Raw genomic sequence first — 26,204 nt, 5'->3', positions numbered from 1 at the left:
TAAAAATAAAATTAAACTTTACTTTAAGGGTTTAAGAATTATTCACTCTTTTATTTGCAATTTTGTAGTTTTCGATGTGTAGAATCTGAAAATCTGAAAAAAATTCCACATACCCAAGTCGGATTCTACACGCCGAAAACTATAAGATTGCAAATAAAAATTCGCCTATAAAGAAAGTAAAATTTAACTTATATATATTGGCTATAATTTTTTAATATACATTTTCAGAAAAATCTGATTAATTTTTCTGGCTAATAAAAAAACTACTAACTATCTTCTTGGTACAAAATGTAAATAAGTTTTAAATACTATACTATACAAGTACATATGTATTTTGATCGCAAAGCATGTAGAGGTTGAGGCGCTCAGACAAATGTATTGACGTCGCGTAGCTCGCCATAAGTGTTTTCTACTCTTCAAAAAACTTATCATATAAGATGGGTAAAAAAGATAAAAACAAAAAAAAGATAAGTGGTGATGCAAAAACTGCACTTAAAACTGAAAAAAAGCTGAATGCTAAACAAAAAAAAAAATTGGCTACACTTGGTGAGGTTAGGAAAATATATACATAAATATAAGAAATTAAAGCATATTTATAAAGCTTCTAAACATTTCTAAAAAAGTCAGATTTTGCGCAGAAATATATTTAATTTAGTATAAGAGAAAAATATTTTTATTGTATGTCATCCCTATTTAACATGTAATTATAGTCTTAATATAATTTATTATCCAAGTATTATAAATGTGATTCATAATGCATAATTCATAGTGCAGAAATGATATTGATTTATTGTCATATATTACAGGAAGATATAGAGAATGTGATTGCTCAAATTGAAAAAGAAGAAACTAAAAGACAACGTGTTATTGAAAAAGCAGTAGATCCACCATCCAGACGTGTAAATTTTACTTTAACAGCACATCCTTCCAAAGATGAACTTATTATGCTTGGTGGAGAATTTCATGATGGACGAACAGTAAATTAAAAAGTTTTATATGTTAATATAAGAGTTTATAAATAATAATGTCTACTTCTCTTATATGTTTCATATTTATCTGCAGACGTTTGTTTATGGAGATATGTTTATATATAATTTAAACAAAAATGAGTGGATGATCATTAAAGCACCTGGTGCTCCTCCTCCACGTTGTGGTCATCAAGCTGTAACTACAAGTACAAATAAAGGAGAACTATGGGTATTTGGTGGTGAATTTTCAAGTCCTTCGGAATCACAATTTTATCATTATAGAGATTTATGGGTTTATCGATTTGGAGAGAAAAAGTGGGAAAAAATTTTGTATGTTGATCATATTTTTTAAATATTTTGCAAGTCAAAATTTTCAGTTGCTTATCTCCTTTAATTCCCTTTTAAGATCTTCTGGCGGGCCATCAGCCAGAAGTGGCCACAGAATGGCTCATATAAAAAAACAGTTGGTAGTATTTGGTGGATTTCATGATAACTTAAGAGACTATAAATATTACAATGATGTACATATATTTAATCTTGAAACATATGTATGGCACAAAATTGATATAATAGGTAAAATCTTAATAAATAAAAATTGTAGTTTACAAGCAGATTATTATATTAACATATCTCATATGAATCAGGTACTCCACCGTTTCCAAGATCTGGATGTATACTGCTGCCAACACCTGACAATAAACTTCTTGTATATGGTGGTTATAGTAAGGAAAGAATAAAAAAAGATGTTGATAAAGGCTGCATTCATAGTGACATGTTCTTATTGACTCCTGAGAGTAAGCAATTTTTTATATAAAATGTTTCATATATTAAAATTTAAATAATATTAAATATTATGTCACAGAAAATGATCAGTCAGGTTTAAAATGGAAGTGGGTGCCTATAAAACAATCAGGAATTAAAATATCACCACGATGTAGCGTACCTGCTACTTTGGTTCAACCAAATTTGGCTTACTTATTTGGTGGAGTTTTTGATGAAGAAGATAATGAAGAGGAACTTCGTGGAATATTTTACAATGACTTAGTAGCTTTAGATTTAGAAAAATTTCAATGGCACATAGGTAAATATATTAATTAGTATAAAACTTCTCTTGATAGAATAATAGAATAAATGTATTACTGTTTACCATCAGTAACACTGAATGGAAAAAGAGATATAACTACACGACGTCGAAGAAGAAAATTGAAGGAAGATGATGGGGAAGAAAATGATATCGAAATGGAAGATGACAATCATATGGATACGCAAGAACCACTCCCTACTTCTGTTGAATCTAAAGTTATTGATGATGATGGAATCTTTACAGTTACAATAGGACCAACACAAATATCTACTATTGATAAAAAAGAAAACATATATAAAGATGTGTTTGTTCCATCCCCAAGAATGAATTCTGGATTAGTTGTAAAGCACAATAGCTTATATTTATATGGAGGCTTATTTGAGGATGAAAACAGACAATATACACTCAACGATTTTTATAGTTTAGGTAATAATTTATATATACGTAATTAATTTGATAAATGTTGTGTATATTGTGCGTTGCTGAAAAGATGACCAGCACAACAGTACAGGGATCGTTCACCGTCACGCATTACTATGTTGTTTTGTTTATATATGTAACATTTATATATTTAACGCTTTTGGCCAATACGCGAAAGTATCGGCGGATACTTATCTTTATGATTGCGCTGAGTCTATACGAGATAACCAATCAGATCCACATTCCTTACTCTAATCATCATTTTAGTACGCACAGTACGTACAATAGAAACTTATAAAATAAAATTTGTTTCTAATTCGTTTCTTTTTATAGATTATCGTAAATTACATGAGTGGAATACAATATTAAGGGATGATTTGTCTTCACAAATTTGGTATGATTCCAGTGATTCTAGTTCAGACAGTGAACACACAGATGACAGTGATGAAAATGAGAGTGATCCTATAGACAAGCAGATGGATGTTGATAAAAATTAATGATTCCATTGTATTATACAATAGAATGCCTTAAATAAATTATGTTTCAAAAAATTATTTTTAATATTTAATCTGATTTTAATCACCAAATTTCATCCTAAAATATTTTTTAACGTAATTTATTTAAATTACATTTCTTTTAAATTATTTAGTTTTAATTCTTCTGTGTAATTGTGTCTTTCAAGATGTTCTCCTTAAATTGTTGCAAAATAGAAGAGTTCTATAAATAAAAAAAGTAATAATCATTAATCATTGTAAATGTAAAATATATATATATAAAATTGCTTAAATTACCTCAGTGATAATAAATAATGTACAATCAGAACTATAATTATAAAAAACACTATTTTTATCTTCTGTATAATCATCTTTTAAGAATATAAAAATATTAAAAATTTTACTTCCACCTTTAATTAAATTTATGACATCATTATAAAATTTAAGATTTTCAAATTTGCTAGTTACAATATGAACTGTAAATAAAAATCTTTTTTAATTTCTTCATGTATCACCATGAAAGTATATAATTTATAAATAATTACCTTCTGGATTTAATTTTTTGCTAACATTGCCGATAATGCTTCTAATTTTTAATATAATATTTAAGACATCATTTATTTTTTCATCTAGAGAAACGTCTCTCCATTCATTATACTGCAATGTACATAAATTTATTGTTTTGAAACATATTAAAATGTCAATATGTTATCTCACCTGTTGTGGTACTGGATATTGTGCTTGCATTAATGACGGCACTGATAAAAATTCTGGAAATTCATTTGATAATCTTTTGTACAAATCATCAGATATATATGGAATTATAGGTGCAGATATACGTAAAAATACTTCTAAACATTTTCTTAAGCTATATGTATGACTTATATGTGCATCTATGTCTTTGCTCTTATATCCCCATTTAGTTGCTTCCTATATAAAATAAGATCTCTAATTATATTTTAAATTATATTTCTCCATTAGTAATTTCAATTTAATAACCATGGTATTACCAAATAAAAATCACAAAACTCATAATATAGGAATTGCTTCATTGATGCAATAGCTTTATGGAAATCTCGTTGCATAAATGAATCACTGACTATATTTATCATTAGAGATAATCTGCTTAGAATCCATTGATCAATAATTGTCATATTTGTAGGTTCTTGATACACTTGTTCGCTTGTCATCAGTAAGACATATTTGCCTGCTTGCCAAATCTTATTTAAAAAAAATTTGTTTGTTTGACACTCCATAATATCAAACTTGATATGTTGATCTATTTAAACAAAGATATTTGTATGTATTATAATTAAAACTGTATAATAATAAGAGCAAATATTCTTAATTGATATGTACTAACTTTTAATATTGTGACTACATAATGTCATACGTAATGCGTCTGCACCATGTTCTGGTATACCATTAGGAAACTGTTTATTATTTGCATTTAACATTCGTTTTAAAACAGATTCACTAATTAAACCTGTATTATAACTTTCTTTCATTTGTGCAATCAGGTCCTATTTACATCACAATATTTAAAATAAAGAAGATACGTTTTTTTCGAATAAAACACCCATATTAATCCTTACATTTAAGGTAATACCGTTGATAATATTTTCTGGAGAAACAATATTTCCAGTTGTTTTAGACATTTTCTTTCCATAAGCATCACATACAAGACCATGCAGTAAAACTTCCTGAATGAACAATTGTTATTAAAATGTTAAATGAATCTTATAAGATTATTATATATCAATTATAGATTATTATATATTATATATCATATATTATTATATATTAAAAGAAATACGTGCCAAAGAATAGAAGATCTTACATTAAAAGGTATACAATTAGTCAATTCCAATCCTAGCATTACCATCCTTGCAACCCAAAAGAAAAGAATATCACTTCCTGTTTCCATTAATGTTAAAGGATAATATCTTTTAAAATCTTCTGTCTAAAAATATGTCTTCTAACATAATCATATTTTACTAATCATATTATTCAATTATTATAGCTTTATACCTTCTTTGGCCATCCCATTACTGCAAATGGAAGTATTGCAGAAGAAAACCAAGTATCCAATACATCTTGATCTTTATATAATTTTACATCTGGTCCATATTTATTTTGTACAATAGTTTTTGCATCATTTTCAGTTCTACTAATTATCCATTCAGTTTTACCTTCAACTGTAAAATAATATGCAGGAATAGAATGTCCCCACCATATTTGTCTTGAAATACACCAATCTCTGAAAGAAATATATAATTAAGAAATAAATGATATTATCAATCTTTTCTATATATTGTTTATATCTTTTTTGTACCTGTTATTATTGAGATAATCATACCACGATTTTTCATAAGTATTAGGTATTATTTTTAAATGTCCCTGTTCCACAGCTTGTAGTGCCTTCTGAGCCATACTTTCACATTTAATAAACCATTGTTCTTTGAGTAAGTATTCTATGACATCATGAGATCGTGAACACAATGGCACGTACATTTCGTGATCGCTAATACTTTTTAGAATACCTTTATTTGACAATTCGTTTAAAACTTTCTCTCGAGCAATAAATCTTGGCAAACCCTAAAATTTATAATAAAAAAGTTACAATAAAGGAATTTACTATATTGAAACGAAGTTTGTAAAAAATGCAATTATTTAAATAAAAAATAAATATACTTTAAATTGTTTGCCTATTCCTGTTATATTTCCATATTCATCAATAACTTCAATAATTTCTAATTGATGATTTATTGCAATCTGGTAATCTAAAGGATCATGCGCTGGTGTTATTTTTACTGCACCTAAAAGAATTATTTTTATAACAATGTGCTATTCAGACTAATAAACGTTTGAAATAATTAAAATGTAATTACCTGTGCCATATTGTCTATCAACTAAAGGATCAGAAATAACAGGAATGTATGTTTCTCTTAAAGTATGCCAAACTTGATGCCCAATATATTTTGTGTACCTTTCATCATCTGGATGAACAGCAATTGCTACATCTCCAAAAAGAGTCTCTGGTCTAGTAGTTGCTACTACTATCTCATGTTCTAAGAAAACAAAAATTGAAATAAATTTTCTTACAAATGGATTACATACAATATGGTAGTATTATATTTGAATAATTATACTTGAATCTTTCACTGGATAAGCTATATATGCTATTTCACCAAATGTAATCATTTTCTTGTATCCTGGAACTTTGAGCTGTGTCTTTTTAGTAATGTATAAACGTTCTACCTCAATATCCGATATTGTACTACGTAGAGTAGGAGACCAATTTATCAAATCTTTCTTCCTATATAATAAATTTCGATTGTTCAATATGACAAGTGCTTCTATCACAGCAACATTATGATCCTGAAATTTCAAATATAAAAGAATACTTTGCTTGTTTAACACTTCAGATACCTTTTATGGAAAAATTCTTATTATACCTTACTCATTGTAAAGTATTCTTTAGACCAATCTAAACTAGCACCCAAAGCTTCTAACTGAGATTTTATATTATTTTGTTTTTCATTTTTCCACTGCCAAACAAATGACAGGAACTGTTCTTTTCCTACATCTGACTTACTAATACCTTTTACTTTAAAAAGATATTTTTCTATCATCATTTGTGTTGCAATTCCAGCATGATCAAAACCTGGTATCCATATTACAGGATGTCCTTTCATTCTATACCTAAATGCAAATTACCTTCTGAATTGTTATTTGATTTAACATTTAAATAATTAATAACTTTTCTAAAGATACCATCTTGCTAATATATCTTGAATTGTAACAGTTAATGCATGTCCTAAATGCAATGTTCCAGTTATATTAGGAGGAGGTAAAAGCATTTTCAATGCTGCTTTTTCATTATTTTTAATAGTAAAATGATTATTGTCTTTCCAAATCTGATACCATTCATGTTCAATTTTTTTACTATTAAAAGTTTTTGGAAAATCTAGAAAGAGGTATCATAATAATAAACTTTATATAGATACTACTTTTTTTTAACATTTTGGTGATCAAAAAATGTAAATACCTGATAACTGTTGAGTAGAGAACTTATTGCAGCAATATTTATTATAGGACTTGAAGCGTAATGAAGTATTACATTGTATGACTTTCATTATATATTAAATATATGTCATATATTTCTCCTTTTATTTTATGCGTTTAAAAAAACATAACCAATAATGCAAGTAACATCAAATTATTCATTCACTGTAATCATAAATGTTAATGGTTGTCATTAGTTAGATATAATTGGATTTATGTTTATTACAGAATAAGATTTATTGTAAATTTTTATTTAAAATTCAGATATTTTTATGTTGTTTTGAATTAATAGCTTTATATTACGTTGGCTGCCCTTAATAGTTTTCAGTAATATGATACTGTTCATTAATTTCTTTTTAACAAATGAGCTATTATATTGTACTATTAAATAAATAATCCTTTTTTAAAAATAGAAAATTAACTAATTTTTAATTGTTGAAGCATTATATATTATGTACAAATAATTTTCTTTCTTATTATGTTTCTTCTACAAATTTTTATAAAAGATTTAAATTAAATTTAAATGTACTTATATACATGTTTCCTTAAAATAAAATTTTACTAATCGTATAAATGGTAAATATATGTATATTTATACAATCGTGACTTGTACTATATCAACTTTTGGCGTGAATGATAAAAAATATTTTGTTAAATATTCACCTATATCTTTTATTTCCTATTTAGTTACTATAGTCATTCTTAATAATGAATTGTATGTAAATACACAGATAAAATAATAAATCATAAAATACAGAGAAAAGCATTTTTTATTTAACGTTAATTTAACAGAGTATTAATTCACATTTGTTTGGTACATAATTAAAAGTTGATTTGTAGTTCAAAATAACATAATATTACATCAGAGATTACATTGAATGCATAAAATTTCTTAATTCTTGATTAGATGCATTAAGTACAAATTTTGTAGTTATAATGAACATTTTATATAACAATGAAATATTTTTAAATAATAACTGGTTTCTATTGTTTATTCTGTTTTTATAGGATCTATATATTGTTATCTGAGTCGCTTATAAAAAAGTTGCAGAATGGAATACTGATATGATTATTCGAAAGTTCATGCCGATAAAAAAACTAAACTTGGGTGGCTCCCTCTGTCTTATAGTTTTAATCTTATCTCAATTCTTGTATCCTGTTTGCTTTCACTTATATTTCATAACTGCAAGTCCAAAATCCCACTGAGGCGTATTAGTTGATTTAGCTAGTACTAGTTGTTACCAGCGGATATTAGTTGAGACTTAGCTAATATTTGCGTGTATCGTTCTATGACACATTTGTTTATACTTCTAACATTTTCCTAAACAATGAACGTAAGTATTAATGATATTATCGCTATATACATTAATATTAATTATAATTACGAATATAAATTCGTGTAGCATAAGAAATCATGCGGAATCCTTTCATTTCTAATAGTATTAACGCTTGTATTACGTACGATGTTGAATTGTTTTGCATACTTGTTATTTTGTACTAATGTTAATGTAATTGTTTATGACTAATAAAAACTGGACTTTGTTTAATTTCAAAAAGCTTATTATATTTTTTCATAAAATTTATTCTTTTCGAGATAATAGGCATTATCTTGAAAAGATGAAAAAATTAGATAATTAAAAAATGTGTTACAATAAACATTCCGTGTATTTCCTAAAATACAATAAAGATAATTAGTTTAAAAATGATTAGTTTTTGTTTGAATGAATATCTTATATTCATTAATTAATGTATTATACATATAATATTATATGGTAGAGAAAAATATTTATATGTAAGAAATAAGAAACTTTTATATATTTATAGTTATATGTATATATTTTAGGGATTAGTTGCTCTTGTAACTGGTGGTGCATCTGGATTGGGACTTGGTGTTGTACGAAAATTTATAAAAGAAGGTGCGAAAGTAGCTATTGCTGATTTACCAAGATCTAGAGGAAATGAAATTGCTGATGAACTTGGAGAGTCTGCTGTCTTTACACCAATGGATGTATGTATGAAATAGGTATCATAAATATTACTATTGCTATTAATAGTAATAGTATTAAAAATTATATAAACAATCTATAGAAATAAAATTTTCCAATTTGTATATTAATAGCGAAATATATTAAAGAGACATCAATTAAGGAAATCTAGAATTATACATATTAACATAATATATTTTTGCTTAGATTATAACATATTTCTATTAGAACTAACAATTTCTTAGGAATGTAAAACTTTATAGTATTAATTGTATACTGCAATTAATAGTATTAGTAACCATTATGAATTGACATTGAATGTTATTAAATTACTTATTAATTAAATATTTGTTGTATATGATTTGATATTATAAATATATAACTTTTGCAAAAGAAATCTATACATTAATAGATAGTTTGCAACTTTGTTTTACAGGTGACATCACCAGATGATGTAAGTGCTGCTTTAGATACAATATGTAAGAAGTTCCAAAGATTGGATGTCACAGTAAATGCAGCAGGAATAGCCTGCGCCCACAAAATATATAATTCTAATAAAGATCTTCCACACAAAATGGACAGTTTTGAAAATGTGCTTAAAGTAAATGTTACTGGAACATTTAATGTTGTTAGATTATCTGTACCACTGATGTATAGGAATACACCAGACAAAGATGGACAACGGGGAGTGATAATTAACACAGCAAGCATTGCAGCATTTGATGGACAAATCGGTCAGGTAGCATATTCTGCGAGCAAAGGTGCGATTGTTGGTATGACTTTGCCACTAGCTCGTGACGTAGCTAAGTTTGGTATTCGTGTTGTTACAATCGCACCTGGAATATTTGATACACCAATGTTGGGAAATTTACCAGAGAAAGTACGTGCGTATTTAACGAAAACAGTACCATTTCCAAACAGATTGGGTGATCCTGATGAATATGCTAAGCTTGCACAACATATTGTTGAAAATCATCTCTTAAATGGAGAAGTGATAAGATTAGATGGTGCTCTCCGAATGCAACCGTGAATACAATTTTTTATTTACTTATATTGTTTATATGAACATGGAACATGGATAAAGGATTTTCAGAACATGGATGTCATAAATAAAAGTTACATAAAATCAGACAAAAATATATAAAAAATGAATAAAACCGTTAATTTTTTTACATGCAACACCATTATAATTCTCTTAGAATGTACACAAACAACTAAAAGTTTTCATCTATTATAGGTATCGACAATTTTCTTTATTACCTTATGACTGTACATTAATGTCTTGTAAATAGGTTGCAAAAGTCGCAACACCTTTCTTTAAATAGTTCACTAGAGTATCATCTAGCAAAAAAGTTGTGTACATAATATCAACATAAAAATCGTTTAGTTGTCCCGTTATTCATTAGTCTTTCTTTGCAATAACCTCTGGAGATTTCCAAAATTTCAGTAAATACTGGAATTTATTTTGATGATTTTTCGGAAGAGCCAGTTTATTTGATAAGGCAGGATAATCAGGATCTCCGAGGTCTAGTCATTCCTAGGCATTCGATTCTTTCAGATTTTGTAGCTTCTCTAGTTGGTCAGGTTGTAATTCGTCTGGAATACTTGCCCTTCCTCCTATTACCATTTTTTCTGGCACGATCTCAATATCTTCTGTTTCTTGTACTTCAATTACGGTACCACGAGATGGTATAGATTGAGAATTATCTGCTGTACTTGGCCCGGATGTTGAGTCCCCTTCACTACCAGAGCTGCTACTAATCGGAAATGGTGCTGAATCAGTTGGTAAGTCATCAACTGTTGATTTCTCTTCAATATCTTCGGTCGTTTCTGTAATTTCTTGTTCTTCTCTTTCATCCATTATTACAGTAGCTTCTTTGCAGTCACTTTCATTTACTTCGGTAGTAGTGCTTGAAGGTAAATCACCATCAGAACTTTCCGTCGATTTCACTGTGTCATCAGCGGTTTCTTCTAATTCCGGGAATGGATGTTCAATTTCTTCCATTGGTGTTGCCGCAGTAATTACAATTTGCGCAACCCCAAGTCCAAAATCGTCTTTAGACTGGTCAATGTTCAGCTGCTTTGTTTTCTCATCATCTACCTAAAAATAGAAAATACATAGTTAGATCTTGCCTAACAATCAATCATTAAATAAATGTTTTTGTACTACAATTTAATGATCTGCTTACCTTTGTTCCCGATTCATCCGATATTTCTACAACTAAGCAGCAGTTTTGTGCATATTGATATTTAAATTAAATAGAAACGCGATAAGTAACAGTAATGATTTGAAACTTACCTACTATATCAGGCCCTTCGGATTTATCGCCTTCAAACTGCGAGCCATATTGACTTTTTTGGTCCTTTGAAAGATTTATTATGAAACCCTCTTGTCGATGCTGTTGTTCAACGTTTGCATTACTAGAGATTCCATCTTGTGATTCTATGCAATATAGCACAATATAACATCATATTAATATAATAATAGCATCATCTTTTTTACGATAATTTTTTTTAAGAAGATTTTTAGAAGAAGCTTGTTTTACCTTTCATCATACTTTGTGTTATTTCATTTTCTAATAAAAATTCTGGAACTTCGGGTGGTGTAAACACTGGTGGTGCAGAGCTCGGCGGTGTTATATTTTCCTAATGATAAAAGACGTAGAAGAGATTGTTAAAAATAAATATATTAATAATTGAAAGGATCTTTGATCAATTAAAATTTAACCTGTGGAGTCAAAGGTGAACCGTCTGCAGCACAAGGTTCTACGATCAAAGATGGGAATAATCCTCGTTGTCCACGTAATTCTCCTTCCCACCATCCATCGTCGACATCGTGTGGTTCTTTTCTTAAAACCTTTAAAATATCGCCTTCAAGGAAACTAAGTTCTTCATCGCATGTGGCATCGTAGTCATAAAGGGCAATACAATATTGTTCTACTTCTGAAAAATAGATCAATACCGGCATTTGATGCTGATAACGTTAATTATTATAAAATATATGTATTACATAAATTATTATGTGCCATAAGCTATACAATTAATATAATGTTTCGTATTTGAAAAAAATAAAAATTACTTAACACTGGAGATGTAAAGTAGACTTACCTCCTATATGATTTTGTACAATGGTTTCTGATGCTGGTAAATTAGCTTGTAGATTAGCATCTGGATCTACTGCATCATGATCATCGATTGTGTAATCTACCGAGGAGAAGGATATTTGTTGTACTAGACCTGGTCCTTGGGAAGTTAGACCGGATGTTGTATCCCTTTCAACATCGAGATAATTCTGGGGAACAAATCCTTCTTCGCCACGATAGTTTCGTGCTCGGAGCCAACCATCACCATCACCCTCACCAACTACTTCCAGTTGCTCACTTTCGACAATCGATAATTCGTCAGGGTTTTGCGCCTATAGAAAATGAATTTTAAGTAAAAGATACTTAAAAGAGTAAGGTATATATAAATATTTTCCTAGAAAAAATGGTCTCTCTAATATACAAATTTCTTGCTAAAACGTTAATTCTATTACAATAAGTAACTGTTTATAAAGTATATAGTGTTCACACCGTATACGAATAAAGCGCGGTACACTTGTATATTTGCTGCGTAGGAGGCATTTCAGATGTTTCACGAATCTCAGTTTGTTCTTCCTTTTCCTCGTTATCCCAATCTACAGTTGTCGGATCGTCCCAACCAACAGTAAGTTGTTCTATTCGTTGCTTCTCTTGCTCAAGTAAAGCTATCAATTGAGAATACAAATAATTTGATTTTGAATGGAATGTTCTGTTTTATATTATGATTTACGTCATATATTATTAATCCTTATATACCATCAACTTCTTCACTATCATGTCTTTGCCTTTCCTTAGTTGTTTCTTCTTCTTGTTGAGAAGCATTTCGTGCACTGCCCGGTCGTTCGACAGTCGTCAAGTCGCTTCCACCATCGCCATCGCTATCATAAAATGAATCTGACGACGGATGTTCCTGTATAACATATACATGATTTTTTTACGACACTTTATACAATTTTTTATATAAGAAAAGATTGACTAGTTTTAAATTAAATATCAGTACCGCCGTTCCCGATGCATCAGTTCTAACAGAAAGAGAGCTAGCTGAACGTGGCATATCTTGGACACTCAAAGTTTCTGCTTCCTGTAGCCATTCATCAACATTTACTAAAAAAGATAACACATATAAAGCGATACAATTACTAATTGTTAAGTTACGATTTGTTATAACAATTGCATTCGAGTAAACAGAAAAATAAATATGTAACAAACCTCCACCATTTCGAAGGCATTCTATTCTTGCTTCTGCCTTTAGCTTTGCTGTCTAATGAACAAGTAAATAGGTAAAGAAGGGAATTGACGTAAATCACGTTTGACCACATATCTTACCTCTGCACGTCGTATCATATGTTTCAGTTCATCGATTTTCGTATCTAAATCTGGACCTTGTGGATCGTTTGGATCAGTCTATAATCATTGTTAAGTATAAGTATTAATAAATCAATTCCGGATATACAACATAAGAGAGATAATTTAATAGACTTCTGTAGCGACTAGTTGTGTTCTTTCGTTAACCTTTTGTCCAGACTCTTTTAGTTGTAGAAGAACTTGTAATTTTCTACTATTTTCTCGAGCGCTGCCTATTTCACGAGCTATTCTCGTCGACCAGCGTCGAGCTTCTTTTCCAAGTGTAGCTGCAGCAGAATGATCAGCCGTTATCCTGCAACAAATCTGTTTTCTAGAGTATCATAAAAATTAACGTTTCAAAGTATATCCATCTGATAAATCATTTATAAACCTCTCTATCGGATCGTTGTCACAAGCTTCAAATTCATATTGTATATGTTGCTTTAAAACAGGATAATACAAACAGCAGCACTGTATATTGTACTCTCTGGTGAGCTGTAAAAGATAAGAAATGAACGAAACAGTTTACATTAATTTATCTATATTATCTATGTTATTCATATTAATTTCTAAGGTAATTTTTCTAAAATTTTTGTGCTCACTTGTTGCGCTTGATCACGAATTTTGCCATAACTATTTTGCGTAGCTAAGCAGGTCAAAAGTTCTGTACGACCCATTAGCGTTAAATATTCCGCAACTTTATCGTAAACATCTTGCTCTAAATACTGTTAACAGAGGAAAAAGGCTTTTTTATTTATTTTAAATGAAAAAAAGAGTTTACATATACATATATATATGTATATCGTAATAAAAGTGACTTACTTGCATAGTGCTTTGTAAGTCGACCACAAAATATCTATTTTGATGTGCATTGGCAGCGGCGAGGCTAAGTAAATAATCATTTCGAGCTCCTGTTGATTTCTCTTCTAAAGCATCGCGTTTCGAGCTCACCTGGAAATAGTCATTTTTTGTTTAAAATATCTGAATTATTACAAATTATTTAATATCTCTCATAACATTTCTCTACCTTTGCACTATTTTTCTGCAATGACGTTATCGATTGAAAGAAGGATCCCTTCTTTTTCTTTAGTCTGTAATTAATCAGTACCAGGTTTTAAGTCTTCAATTCATTGCAAAACTTGGACTGTCTACTAATCAAATCTGTGTAAACACATACTTCTCTTCGATATCTTTTGCTTTATCGCGTACATCATGGGCACTATGCTCTTCATCGAAGTACAATTTCTTTGTTTTGTCTACATCTTGTACACACAATTGTAACTCTTTTTGTACTATCATTAATTGGTCGATTGCCTTCTTAGAGATTTGTAGTTTATGCATCTTTAAACTCTTTGCATCGTCAGCAATTTGTTGTTGAAAAACTTCTACAGCAGCTAGTCGCGCTTTAGCCAATTTTTCGTTTTCTTCTAAGACTGTTCGCCAAACGTTCCACATATTCCTGAAATTAACAATTATTTAAATTCAATCGAATTGTTTCAAGATGTGGAAAAAGGAGGAGGGACGGGGATAATTTCGGCTAAGATAATTTTAATACATTCTGTATAATATTAAAGTGTACCATTTTTCTTCACCACCTTCCACTTTCAAATCCGGAATGTTTGGTATCTTTTTATTCAAATATGCTGAGGATATTTTAAGAAGTGCCTGAAATGATCATTGGTCAGTAACAACGTAAACTTGATAACGTGGATTTTGCAAATACAGTTTTCGCTACGAAAAATGATATTTCTCTTACCTCCGAGTATGATTTTTCAATCGCAGACTTTTTTATTGTAAAGTTGCTGAAAAATATATTTGCACTGTGAATGAATGCTTTTAAATAAAAGATTTATTTGCAAATACAAAATTATAAAATGAGATGCATGTTAGACACACTACGCTACAGAAAAGTTGTAGAGCAAAAATACATATGTAATAAATATCAAGGGGCGTTAACTCATTTGTAATACGAGTGGAATAAGATAAAATTTATTGAAGGTAAAAGAGTAACGTCAAAAAAAAAAAATCGAGATCGGTGATATAAAATGACCTGAGCTTAGGTTGTTTAAAGAGCTTTTATCTAATCCTCCTTTACATAAGTTTTAGACTTACCGTATATCTTCCAGAAGGTCGCATTCATGCTGGTTTTTCGCTTGTAATTTTGCCGCTTGCTCTGCGTGTACATTCTTAAGAAATTTCGTGTAATTTCCCTGCAAATGTTCACATTGTCAATCTGTATTTTTTTATTGTTTCTATCATTAGATCTAATTAATATCATATATGTAATGTCATATGAGTAATAAAATGTAACGTTATAACGCGATCCGATTTAACAGTTAATAAACACAATCACGTCGATATTTCTGTAGTAATATCCCGATTTTGTTACGAGCAGATCTTTGTAATAAATGGAGGCGTATCCTTTGGTTCTTTGCCAGAATGTCGCGCCGAAAAATTGACTTGGCAACGATAACATTAACGAATACTATACATAGGAGGATAGTGAATATACGCTTTAAGAAAAATATATAGCTCGATTGTTCGTACATTTTTGTATGTTGCTACAAGTATTGATAGAGTTATCCATGTACAAAATTTTACAGGCTTCGACTATTGGATCTGTTTAATACTGGTAAAGTTAAGTATTCAATAAAAATAAGATAGTTCGTATACCTCAAATTTTCCTTTATAGTTTCAATCGAGTATGTTTCAAACAAAGCACATAGCTTCGGATACAAAAAAAAACAAAGATAAAATAAATATTTCTGTCCTTTTCTCATACATTGGCGAGGTACTAATTGGCTGGTAGGCAAACGTGTAGGATTAATGAATTAATTAGTGTTAAGATTGCTATAAATTAAGTTCAATTTTGTTGTATATCGATATCTTCTTTAAGTGCCGTCACTCATATTGACTTAATGAACTCTGATAAACAATCTTCAATATCCAGGGGCAATGAAGCTTCCTTTAGACATTGGAATTTTATTGATTTTCTTATCGATCCTACCAGTATTTTAAAAATATATCAAGCTCATAGTCTATGGACAAATATATAGTTATGTATGTGTGTAAGTGTACTACTAATATCACGCATTGTTACGCAGATCGTTAAATGATAAAACCTACTTCATCATGTTCGAGTACAATGCAAATTTTCAAGTCTTTTTTCGCTCCAGCGATTCGACAAACACGTTAATGGAAATATCAAGTAACGACAGGACAGAGCTTCCCGCTTTGTTTCAATCCGTTTGCATCCAAAGTATAAAGGGTGTATAAAGGAGAATTTTCAATAAGTCCGTCAATTTGTCACTTTTTACATGCAAGTAAATTACCGTGTCTTTTCTAAGAACGGAACTTTATCTAATATTACTTGGGAACTATAGTTCCTTCTAATTCAGCTTACTTCCTGTGAGACAGAAAGGTCAGATTTTAACCCGTCTAGGATGTACTTGACGGGATACGATAATAATGAGACGGGAATGAATTCTAAACTGCATCCGTGGGTCGTCAGAAAATCGTAATCGCGACTCCTAATAGGGCGATTTATTGTTAGAAAAGATATCTTCTCGATCGAGCGACTCGGTGAACATTCTTGAAACGGAGGAGAGAAAACGGAAAGAATTCCTCGAAGTTGTGTAAAATTATGCTGCTTCGATCTCATAAATAATTAGTGTAGTTAAAATTTTAAAATAGGAAGCTTGCTCTCCGAGCATTAGCTCTATTCTCGTCAAAGGAAAATTGTCGAGTGCAAAGAAGTGGGTAAACATAAAATTGTGCGGAAGACGAGAAGAGAAATTTCCGGTGCGAAAAGCAAATAGAGAGGAGCATTCGTAGCGAGCTGCAACAAATTTCGCCGAAAGGAAGTATACTTTTCAAACAGTCTTAGGCGTAAAACACGCATTCCCTTCTTGCGAATCACTCTGGATTCTTATCATTTGACTAGCTTTCGGTAGGTGGAAGTGGGTCAGGAATCTCCCGATCTTTAACTACGAAACTTCATTGTCACGAAGCGAAGCGAAAGCCCGATTCGCTACCTTGATAAATAGATCGGAGAATCCTATTGTCTTTAAAGAAATAGAGTTAACTAAATAACGAGAAGACTTTCGACTATTTCCTCATCGATGTCCAATTAATTAATAGACAAATCATAAAACTACGCAATGTCTGCCTTGGACATTTTATTATTCTGCGAACAACACATTAGTCTTGTTTGAGGGCGTGGAAAGATTGCAAGTGCATATTAAATCACTAGCTGTAACTACAATAAAAGAGTACTTTGCCATTCGTTATCTATCGATTCCTCGAGTCATTATTGCACTAAACATTTCATAGTAAAAGGCAGTTACGAACGAAAAGTTAAACATTTTTCTTTTCTTTTTTTTTTTTTTTTCGAACACCACACTGTCCCTTGCTTAATCTTAATTCGTGGTAAACTTTAAATTGCAAGGCGAAATAAATTTTGCGAAAAGTTTCTCGAGAAGAAACATGGCCTCCTAAAAATCGTCCTACATTCAAAATTCGGGATCGATTTCGGCGAGAACATAGTGTACTGTTATATAATAAAGGAGACAGACGGAAATTTCAGGGACAAGGAGATTTAGATCTGCGCAAGAGGATGATAATGGTAGCAGTGTGAAAGCAAGGAATTTGAAGGAGGGTAGAAGTCATTATCGGTAGGATGCACGTTCGTTTCGATCTGAGAAGATATTAACCTGGGTCTTTGGCCCGTTCTATACATTTTGAGGTCAGCTTTTGATATAGATTCGTGGAGAAGACCGAAGTGCGCATCGATTTTCCTATCGTGGCAACGTTCGAACGCCGTTTACGTCAATTTTTTCGTAAAATATCGCTAAAGATCGATACGCGGTCAAATTCATGCATTTCGATCGTATCGAGAACTGTTACCTTCCTTCGATACATATGACACTTTAGAAATGAACCCTACTTTTACGATATCGCGCTGGATCATTTTAACTTGTTTAACGACAGGAAATAGATTTATTAATTCTCGGAGAAATACCAGTAAATGCATTGCGATACAATTGCACGAAATAAAATCTGATGTAAGGGGGGTGCAAGAGAAAAAAGATCGTACGGAGTTGATAGAAGAAAATTGGACAGCGAAGATGTCAAGCTTCTCAAGCGTGTCAAGATGTCAGGCTTACTTTTCTCGGTGGTGGTTGCATGCTGGACGAGCGGCCTGCTCTGCAGCCTCACCGCTGGCAGCCCGTTTTACACCGTCCGCCGGGGAGGGGTGCTTGTTGTTTTCGTACGCCTCACCCGACACAATATTACCACGCGCTACCACCCTCACTGCTTGCGTGTTCGTACGCTACTGATCTCCTGTCCTCGACTGAGTTAGCCTATTTATTGATCGCACACGCGCCTGCGTTCTCTCGATCTACATCTTCGGCATTTCTCATTCTCCTTTTTCCGACTTTTCCCGATGTGTCCGATCTCGCACGATACTTTGAGGCGTCATCTTCTTCTATGTGAATTTCCGCGTGTTTTATCGACTGACATCAACCGAAATTCCCCCCTTTTCGACATATTCGTTTTACTACATATTTCAATATCTTGTTCGAATTTTTTAATTATTTAATCCGTGAAAATGCGAAGGCGCTACACATGAAATGCTCAATAAACAGTGGTCAAAAATAAACTTCTCTCATTTAGGCTATAATGTCTTTAGTTTTGTTATTACGTTGTTCGAAGCGCTTGAGTTAACTTTATTTTGCATAATTTCACACCATGGAAAAGATTTGTAAAAATACATATTGAAATAACATGGAAAAACAAAGAACCACAGTCTCGGAAACAGTATTCAACTTTATTAATTGTATAAAACGGAAATACTCTTCGCAAATCCATACCTAATGAATCATTATGTATTTTGTATTTGACATGTAATTATGAGAAACGTTTAACATTACATACAAAATTGAAAAAGTCACAGCGGACATTTTTAAACTAGTTTAACATCCACAAGATGCGATAACTTCACTATACATCATTTTGACTGAGTCAAAATCAGACTTGCTCAATCCACAAGAAATACATATGTCTTACATATTTTATCCGAAGCGTAATCATATTCAAGCAGTTTTACTCGTCTGCTATTATCTTATAAAAATATGGAAAACACGACGAAATTCATTCTTCGGAAACCAATAATTTAAAGCTTAACTTTTTAAGCAAGCGAATATTGTGAGGTAAGCAAGTCTGACCAGGTTTAAAAATTGACGCAAGAAGAAAGCAGTCCATAAATACTTGGTAATCGAAGTTCATGTCTGTTTGTTCTAACTTCTACAATCGACATTCATGGTAACTCGTCAGGCGGTATAGATCCAAGATCTTGATCAGCTGGTAAACCTATGGCACCCTCAACGTCGGCATCCGAACCGACTGGTAATACGACTTCTGGTTGAGGCGCTGGTTCAGCTTGCAAAAGAGCGATTGCTATCGGATTTCCACCAGCATCTAATACCGGATCGGCAGTAGCTTCCGCAAGATTTGTCACAGACTTTGATTTCACGCACTGAAAATCGACGTGTCGACTTTTCGCTTCTTCTTTCTCCCAGGACATGTGAATAAATGGTCTTTGCACGTAATTATAAATCACTTCAGCACGTCCACCTGCTCTCTTCTTAATTTTTTCTTTATAAGTAGGATATCCTTCGATGCCTAAACGAATCTTTTTTAAACCGCGTTCCTTCATTACCTGCTTAGCTACATCTCTGTTTTCAATGTATTTGAAGAACCGATACATCGCAGTACTGTTAACAGCTGTTGGAAAATGAAAGACACTCTATTAATATTATGCTTTCTTTAATGTGAAATAAATCACAAACTTCTTATTGAAGGCAATGAGTTTTAATACAACTAATAAAATGTTCAAGCCTACGACCGATATGATTATCGATTTTCTATTTTATACATCCAATATACCGTAGCAAGGTCATATATTTTGAACCTTGATATTGTAAAAAAGGCGGAAGTAAAAAGCAGTATCCTTTGCTTACTTACTTTGTGAATATTCTTCTCCCATTTGCGGTGGATATTCTTCATCCCAATCAACGATATCATCTTCCAATAAAACAACGATATGACATTCGCGATCGCCTCTACGTGCGCTGTTTACCATTAGCGGCAGTATTAAATCTTCTAGAAACACTTCAAACTGGCATCGTGCACCTTCGTTAGACAATTCATGTAATAGTCCTCCTATGAAATAAATCACCTTATTTTTAGAATTTCTATTATTTATTAACGATAAGCATTGTGCTTTTTGATAGTTATGAGTTATCATGACCTATTATTTGTGAAACGAGTCAATAATTTTATATAGTAACAAATGATCCTGATTAAAAAATTTGGAAAAATTAGAGGACGTTTTGTTACGCAACATTAACATAATAAATATGTCGGAGTCAGGTTGGCATTTTGGGGCGTTCGATGAACCTTTACTTACTTTACCGTCGCGAATGTAGCCAATCTCTATCAGTACGAATGTGGACACTACCAGACACTACGAGTAATGGTAATAGGATGGTCGAGATGATGGTGACAACGAATTCAGATTCGATAACGAATCCACGGTCCACGGGAGGATTAGTATCAACGTGCTACTCGCTTCGGGTAACTTCCCGATAACTCAATCGGCAATTCGTCCAACGACTCACTAACTAACTAACTGACTCTAACTCTCACTCTAACTCTGTCAATCCAAAAGAGGCTGCCCTTATATACTCCTGTCCCCGCTTCTCGGGTTAATCTTTCTTTTAAGGAGAGCCATATAATCATTTCATACCTCTGTCAGGTACATGTCCCTCCCGTGACCGTGGCTACGTCCGGTGACCTGCCATGTCACTTCGAGCCCAAATCCATCGTCATAAAGTCCGATTGGAACATTAAGACTATTTCTTATTTTTATTACTTAAGGGCAGCTATAGTAAAAGTCTGGACTAGTGCATTGGGGGTTTTCCCAACATTCCGGACGGGAAATCCCGCTGTCTTTTCCTCTTCGACAAATATATTTGATAATTTTATTTGTACTGAATTATACACATTACCGTATAATTCAATTATATTTACTTACTTAAATTTTGACACTTTACTGTATTAGCGTCAAATGGTACAAGAAGATAATCGCAAGCTTCTCGTAATTCTTGAACAGCAACTGCCGGTGGACATCGAATTACGCCACCTTTATAATAATCAAGAATAGCTCTGAACACCATGGCAGATATACCATCTGCAACTTCATATTCACCACGTTCATTTGGTTGAGCATATTCAACACCAGAACTAAACATTCTACCTAACATTGTGTTTGGATGTGCCGTAAAGAGTGCAGGATCAACAATAAATCTAAAACAAAAATTTATCTTGTAACTTAATATAATCATATTAATAGTAAAAAATGTATTGTATAATACTTACCTAGTATTATCAACAATAAGAGTAATGCGTTCATCACTAGCTTGTGGATTGTTTATACTATTAATAGATCCTGATGATGGTAAATTGTCTCTATTTTGACTTTGTTGATTTTTTCCAACACTAACTCCAGAGCAAAGTCTGAAAAAAGATATGTTCTAAGTGACTACTGAAGATCATTTAATATTAATACTTACATAAAACAAAAGAATTATGGGTAATAAACATATAAAGCAATGCAGAGTACTGAATAAATATATAAGTAACACTATTTTTTTCTTTTTTTACGTGGTGGAAACCTTTATAGGCACCCCGCGTCTTCCTAGAGGACGCAGGGTAGTGCCGGATTCTACCGGCTATAACCTCCATGGTGGCCGTCCCTACCGCCTAAAGGGGGGCCCTGGAACCGCGAAAGCATGCATCTCAGGTCCCCTGGCGCTATCTCCGTCCATAAGTAGGGGAGGGTGGATATGGCGCGGTATGCGGCCATAGCACGCCGCGGCCTGTCCCTGGAGTCGCCGTGCAAGGCAACCTAGTTCCCCAACCAGGCAGCTGACAGCCTCGCGGCGTCGGACTGGTCAGCGCCTAGGACCTACCGGAGGACGGGACCAGCGTGAGCTGCGCCTGGAGCTGGCACTCTCACTCGGTCGCCTCCTTACGTAGCATTACTTGCTCGCAGAAGGAGGCGACCGCCCTCCAGCCTCTCTCGCTCGCCAACATAGCCCTCAGCAGCGCTGACGGCGAGAGGTGCACCTTTAATACAAAGGGCCTTCCACGGACTTCCAATGGGCACCTTAGGAATTCCTAAGGTAACAAAATTCATTCCTATGCTAGGGGTTTCTAGACTAAATCTAAGAAAGAATCATTCTTTTTTGGGGCAGCTAGCTTTTCTTAACTAAATAATTTCTTCACAACTATGTCGTTATTCAATCATATTGAAGTTGTTATAGTATCAACCTATCTAGGGAGCGCAAGACCCTGGGCTGTCAGTTAGCAAACCCCCCGAGCAGTTCTTGTTCTCTCACGACGCAAGGCAAAAACTGCCACTGAATAACAAGTGCGACGGATGACTGTACCGATCCAATAACTGTTGAAAGGCGTTGCCGGTTTTGCTATATGGCACCATGTCAACCTTCATCCAACCGTATTAGCGGTATTTGTTTCTCGCGTTGGCTTTCACATGATCATCTTGTATTTTATCTCTACACCACGAAGTGTTCCGAAGACGCGAGCAGTGAGTTTGCCACTTCGTCGTAATCGCGACTGCATGTCACTATCATCAGGGGATGTGACTTTGCAAAATCTGTAGTCCTTTGTTAGTTAATCGTTCCACGTGGTGGCGATAGCCAAGTAAGTTCATAGTAGGCACACTATGGGGTGGAGACATTCCGTCCGGAAGTGGGTACCATGAATCAAGCTGCCTATCTTCATTCTGTTGTACTGTCGCCTCTATTAATCTTGATGTCATAAGAGGGAAGACGTAGCATTCATAACCGTTGATTATTGCACCACACACTTCAAATCCACCAGCTGGTTGTTCAGATACGTTCTCAGTTACTTCAATCCTTGGATTGGGAATTGCGTACTCTGGAATGTTATGCATGGGGGTCTTTCGCATTAATTGTTCTAACGTGATCGATGATTACAACGTTCAAAATATTAGTCATTACGTGCTGAAAAGCAACAAGTGTCATCTCACGCTGGGGATTCGGAAATTTTCTGTTTCCAGATTGGCATACACTCTTTCACGCAGTAGTGCAAAGGTGAAGAAATCGGGATTCTGACTATAAGTCCTTCGCACGGGGTGGATTTTGGAAAAAGGGCTATCTTGCCAAATGGGTTCATTGACAATTACTTCTTTAGAAGCTTTTACCACACCAGCTGTCATTTCAGCTGGATCAACTATCCTCTTAGATGTTTCTTGTACCCGCGGTTTCCCGCTACCAGATTTCCAGACTCTCGTATGTTAGCGTTGATGCTCAATTGTGGCGGCCCAGTGGGTCCCAATCATCAGCTGAATTCTCTGGTAAAAAAGTCTGCCTGATTTGATTCCTTGACATCTATGGAGTTCCAGCAAGGATCGGTACTTTAGTCATCTGACTATAAGAGTTCATCTTCAAATGAAGGAATAAACGCAACACAATGTATGAAACAAAATTGACGTATATGTAACACCTACCTGTTGTATAACGATGCCTGGACTTTTGTATCAATAATATAAGAAATAAAAATACAACTCACAAAACATACGATAATTAAATACTTTAATAAATACTATCAGATATTAACTTAAAATCATTAAATATTTTGGATACAAGATACAACATTATTGTGTTTACTGTCTCCTATTCATTTGTGAATATTACCTGCTTTGTTGATTAACATTAGTGTTTTGTCTGCCAGAATTGAAGGTATGACAGTGCCTTTCATTGCTTCCATCTCTTTGTACCAAACAAGATTTTGGTTTGGAAGAGCCACCACAACTACATGCAAAACAACAACATTACCCTTCTAATGTTTGCATTCGACAACAAGCATAGTGTATTATCTACAGAGTCTAATGTAATAAATAATTTAAATGATGAACAAGTGTATATAAATACAAATTTTATTGTCAAAGTAATATAATATGGAGGCTTCTAGTTGTTTATTTAACTTTTTTATTGTCTCAACATACAAACACGCGTGCGCGCTCTCACACACACACACACACATATTATTCTTTTTAATATAAAATAAATAAATAAACGAATGAAACCAAATACGATTGCAGGAAGCCTATGTGGTATGATTCTAAAACGAAATATAATTACATAATATAAATTAAATTTTATGATATATATCAGTGTGAAATATGGATTGAATTATGTTATTTTTTAATACACTGCTTATTGATTGATCTAGTGTAAAATTATAAAAAGTATAAACTTGTAAATTTTGATAAGAAGATTAACTGACATGCATGACATCCTGCATAACATCCCTTGATACATGCCACATGTAACTGTTAAGTTTCAAGGATACAATAGATTACAAGTGAAATTCTCATACTATTGCTCATCTAAAGTATTTGTTTTAACAAACTAAGAAATTAAGCTAATAATATAAAATATCTAACATATCTATAAATATCTAAAATATTAAAAATATCTATAAATATCAAAATATCTAAAATACCTATGGCTTTTATTTTATTTTATGACAAACATGATACTCATTTGTATCTTTTACGTAGTACCTCATTCTATTCTTATAAATACGATGCCTGCCCCTGCCACCTGTTTCTTTATCTGTTTCAGTATCACTGCTACTATCTTGAACATAATTTAAACGCTCAGCAGGATTTGACATCTTGGACCAGCTGTAAAAATATAATAGGAAATAATCCTAAATTATTTTATGCTTATCTTTAAACAATTACCTAATTTTCAGAAAGTATTACACTTCATGTACTTAATAAAGTGTACCTTATCATTAAATAACTTATTGAATTAATTACAAACATTATTAACAAAATCTTTGTATGTGTTTTCTCAATTTCATTTCTAACTACCTATATCTTCATAATTATATATATTATGAACTACAGTAAATATACAAATACTTAAATAATACAAAGATTATGCAATAAAATTTAAATTAAACATATAGAAAATTCGAATACTTAAAAAATTATTGTTAAGGCTTCTGTTTATTATTTTTGTAGATATAAATAATATTCATAAAATATCCAAAATTATAATTTAGTAGCATATTTTGTAAGTATTTATTGATACTAGATATAATGATGTTGCAGGAAATTTCAAATATACTTATTACATTAACAATTAAAGGGACATGTTACTGTTATAAAATTATAAAATATCTTACTCCATATTTTCGCATTCTTTGCAGAATACTTGCGCATAAGACATATATCTCACATACTTACAAATTAGATATAGACAAATACCATCCAAGTTTCTTCAAAATCCAGCTGGTTGAGGTGCAAATCTCTAAACCACAAGATTGAAAGTTAACCTGACCTCTCCTTTCAACGGAAAGTTGCATTCCAAACTGATGAAACAGATAATACGAAACACCACGGTCATTGATGACAATTCGTCTCGACAGGCGTTGCCCGAACTTTATGCTACATCAAGTTAGAAAAACTTACGATATAGTAACTAAAATGGAATGAATAAAAATTATTTGGAAATCGTTACATCATACTTTATAAAATAATTATGAAATTATTCTGTTTACTGTATTCCATACATTTATATTATAACACGTCTAATGTAAATGACAAATATTTTGAAATAATATGAATTCGCGCCAGG

General features: G+C 32.3%; 5 protein-coding genes across 10 annotated transcripts; 2 read left to right on the top strand and 3 right to left on the bottom strand.

The window, feature by feature from the left end:
* Positions 1–158: 158 nt before the first annotated feature.
* LOC126870307 (kelch domain-containing protein 4-like) lies at positions 159–3,026 on the top strand. Of its 2 annotated transcripts, none has more exons than XM_050627889.1 (8): positions 159–551; positions 807–977; positions 1,063–1,298; positions 1,375–1,541; positions 1,613–1,762; positions 1,831–2,049; positions 2,122–2,478; positions 2,806–3,026. In XM_050627889.1, exons 1-8 carry the CDS (start codon positions 438–440, stop codon positions 2,967–2,969), a joined length of 1,578 nt encoding a protein of 525 aa, XP_050483846.1. In that variant the 5' UTR covers positions 159–437; the 3' UTR covers positions 2,970–3,026. The 2 variants fall into 2 exon arrangements, with proteins under 2 accessions (XP_050483846.1, XP_050483855.1); XM_050627898.1 differs by having other exon boundaries at positions 159–700.
* Positions 3,027–3,072: 46 nt separating this feature from the next.
* LOC126870170 (valine--tRNA ligase-like) lies at positions 3,073–7,451 on the bottom strand. Of its 2 annotated transcripts, XM_050627660.1 has the most exons (16): positions 7,018–7,444; positions 6,744–6,936; positions 6,425–6,671; positions 6,119–6,347; positions 5,858–6,037; positions 5,661–5,785; positions 5,302–5,564; positions 4,998–5,226; positions 4,807–4,929; positions 4,562–4,669; positions 4,330–4,489; positions 3,977–4,245; positions 3,684–3,896; positions 3,512–3,623; positions 3,264–3,442; positions 3,073–3,189 (listed from the first exon to the last, which is right to left on the bottom strand). In XM_050627660.1, exons 1-16 carry the CDS (start codon positions 7,103–7,105, stop codon positions 3,124–3,126), a joined length of 2,784 nt encoding a protein of 927 aa, XP_050483617.1. In that variant the 5' UTR covers positions 7,106–7,444; the 3' UTR covers positions 3,073–3,123. The 2 variants fall into 2 exon arrangements, with proteins under 2 accessions (XP_050483617.1, XP_050483626.1); XM_050627669.1 differs by lacking the exon at positions 4,807–4,929 and having other exon boundaries at positions 7,018–7,451.
* Positions 7,452–8,218: 767 nt separating this feature from the next.
* LOC126870023 (3-hydroxyacyl-CoA dehydrogenase type-2) lies at positions 8,219–10,255 on the top strand. 3 transcript variants are annotated; one of them, XM_050627332.1, is made up of 3 exons: positions 8,219–8,368; positions 8,878–9,042; positions 9,456–10,255. In XM_050627332.1, exons 1-3 carry the CDS (start codon positions 8,363–8,365, stop codon positions 10,047–10,049), a joined length of 765 nt encoding a protein of 254 aa, XP_050483289.1. In that variant the 5' UTR covers positions 8,219–8,362; the 3' UTR covers positions 10,050–10,255. The 3 variants fall into 3 exon arrangements, with proteins under 3 accessions (XP_050483289.1, XP_050483308.1, XP_050483298.1); XM_050627351.1 differs by lacking the exon at positions 8,219–8,368 and having other exon boundaries at positions 8,901–9,057; XM_050627341.1 differs by lacking the exon at positions 8,219–8,368 and having other exon boundaries at positions 8,901–9,057; positions 9,436–10,255.
* A 223-nt stretch (positions 10,256–10,478) lies between these two features.
* LOC126869917 (protein nervous wreck) lies at positions 10,479–18,790 on the bottom strand. The gene is made up of 21 exons (XM_050627113.1): positions 18,609–18,790; positions 15,556–15,653; positions 15,200–15,245; positions 15,023–15,108; positions 14,621–14,902; positions 14,471–14,534; positions 14,266–14,394; positions 14,046–14,168; positions 13,835–13,938; positions 13,612–13,756; positions 13,426–13,503; positions 13,309–13,360; positions 13,100–13,203; positions 12,856–13,009; positions 12,592–12,764; positions 12,128–12,434; positions 11,748–11,962; positions 11,566–11,665; positions 11,319–11,462; positions 11,209–11,240; positions 10,479–11,120 (listed from the first exon to the last, which is right to left on the bottom strand). The coding sequence occupies exons 1-21, from the start codon at positions 18,627–18,629 to the stop codon at positions 10,557–10,559; spliced, it is 3,021 nt and encodes a 1,006-aa protein (XP_050483070.1). The 5' UTR covers positions 18,630–18,790; the 3' UTR covers positions 10,479–10,556.
* Positions 18,791–19,252: 462 nt separating this feature from the next.
* On the bottom strand, positions 19,253–26,021 carry LOC126869995 (BTB/POZ domain-containing protein 10). Of its 2 annotated transcripts, XM_050627290.1 has the most exons (7): positions 25,814–26,021; positions 25,121–25,243; positions 24,249–24,365; positions 21,886–22,023; positions 21,542–21,813; positions 20,470–20,667; positions 19,253–20,229 (listed from the first exon to the last, which is right to left on the bottom strand). In XM_050627290.1, exons 1-7 carry the CDS (start codon positions 25,930–25,932, stop codon positions 19,763–19,765), a joined length of 1,434 nt encoding a protein of 477 aa, XP_050483247.1. In that variant the 5' UTR covers positions 25,933–26,021; the 3' UTR covers positions 19,253–19,762. The 2 variants fall into 2 exon arrangements, with proteins under 2 accessions (XP_050483247.1, XP_050483256.1); XM_050627299.1 differs by lacking the exon at positions 24,249–24,365 and having other exon boundaries at positions 25,814–26,020.
* Between the last annotated feature and the right edge of the window lie 183 nt (positions 26,022–26,204).

This window comes from Bombus huntii, chromosome 1 (genome assembly GCF_024542735.1).
Source record: "Bombus huntii isolate Logan2020A chromosome 1, iyBomHunt1.1, whole genome shotgun sequence".
Classification (NCBI taxonomy): domain Eukaryota; kingdom Metazoa; phylum Arthropoda; class Insecta; order Hymenoptera; family Apidae; genus Bombus; species Bombus huntii.
This window is presented reverse-complemented; position numbering and strand designations above follow the sequence as displayed.

What these genes read in the sequence shown, in the direction of transcription:
- LOC126870307 (XM_050627889.1), top strand. Translation starts at nt 438, where the DNA reads ATGGGTAAAAAAGATAAAAACAAAAAAAAGATAAGTGGTGATGCAAAA. An exon ending in GCACAAAATTGATATAATAG is followed by an intron (nt 1,542 to 1,612) that starts GTAAAATCTTAA and finishes CATATGAATCAG; the next exon opens with GTACTCCACCGTTTCCAAGA. An exon ending in AAAATTTCAATGGCACATAG is followed by an intron (nt 2,050 to 2,121) that starts GTAAATATATTA and finishes GTTTACCATCAG; the next exon opens with TAACACTGAATGGAAAAAGA.
- LOC126870170 (XM_050627660.1), bottom strand. Translation starts at nt 7,105, where the DNA reads ATGAAAGTCATACAATGTAATACTTCATTACGCTTCAAGTCCTATAAT. An exon ending in GAATAGGCAAACAATTTAAA is followed by an intron (nt 5,565 to 5,660) that starts GTATATTTATTT and finishes TATAAATTTTAG; the next exon opens with GGTTTGCCAAGATTTATTGC. An exon ending in GATTATCTCAATAATAACAG is followed by an intron (nt 5,227 to 5,301) that starts GTACAAAAAAGA and finishes TATTTCTTTCAG; the next exon opens with AGATTGGTGTATTTCAAGAC.
- LOC126870023 (XM_050627332.1), top strand. An exon ending in CTGTCTTTACACCAATGGAT is followed by an intron (nt 9,043 to 9,455) that starts GTATGTATGAAA and finishes TTTGTTTTACAG; the next exon opens with GTGACATCACCAGATGATGT.
- LOC126869917 (XM_050627113.1), bottom strand. Translation starts at nt 18,629, where the DNA reads ATGCAACCACCACCGAGAAAA. An exon ending in GACCTTCTGGAAGATATACG is followed by an intron (nt 15,246 to 15,555) that starts GTAAGTCTAAAA and finishes TATATTTTTCAG; the next exon opens with CAACTTTACAATAAAAAAGT. An exon ending in GTTCACCTTTGACTCCACAG is followed by an intron (nt 11,666 to 11,747) that starts GTTAAATTTTAA and finishes TTTTATCATTAG; the next exon opens with GAAAATATAACACCGCCGAG.
- LOC126869995 (XM_050627290.1), bottom strand. Translation starts at nt 25,932, where the DNA reads ATGCAACTTTCCGTTGAAAGGAGAGGTCAGGTTAACTTTCAATCTTGT. An exon ending in AGTAAAGTGTCAAAATTTAA is followed by an intron (nt 20,668 to 21,541) that starts GTAAGTAAATAT and finishes TTTATTTCATAG; the next exon opens with GAGGACTATTACATGAATTG. An exon ending in GGGAGAAGAATATTCACAAA is followed by an intron (nt 20,230 to 20,469) that starts GTAAGTAAGCAA and finishes ATTTTCCAACAG; the next exon opens with CTGTTAACAGTACTGCGATG.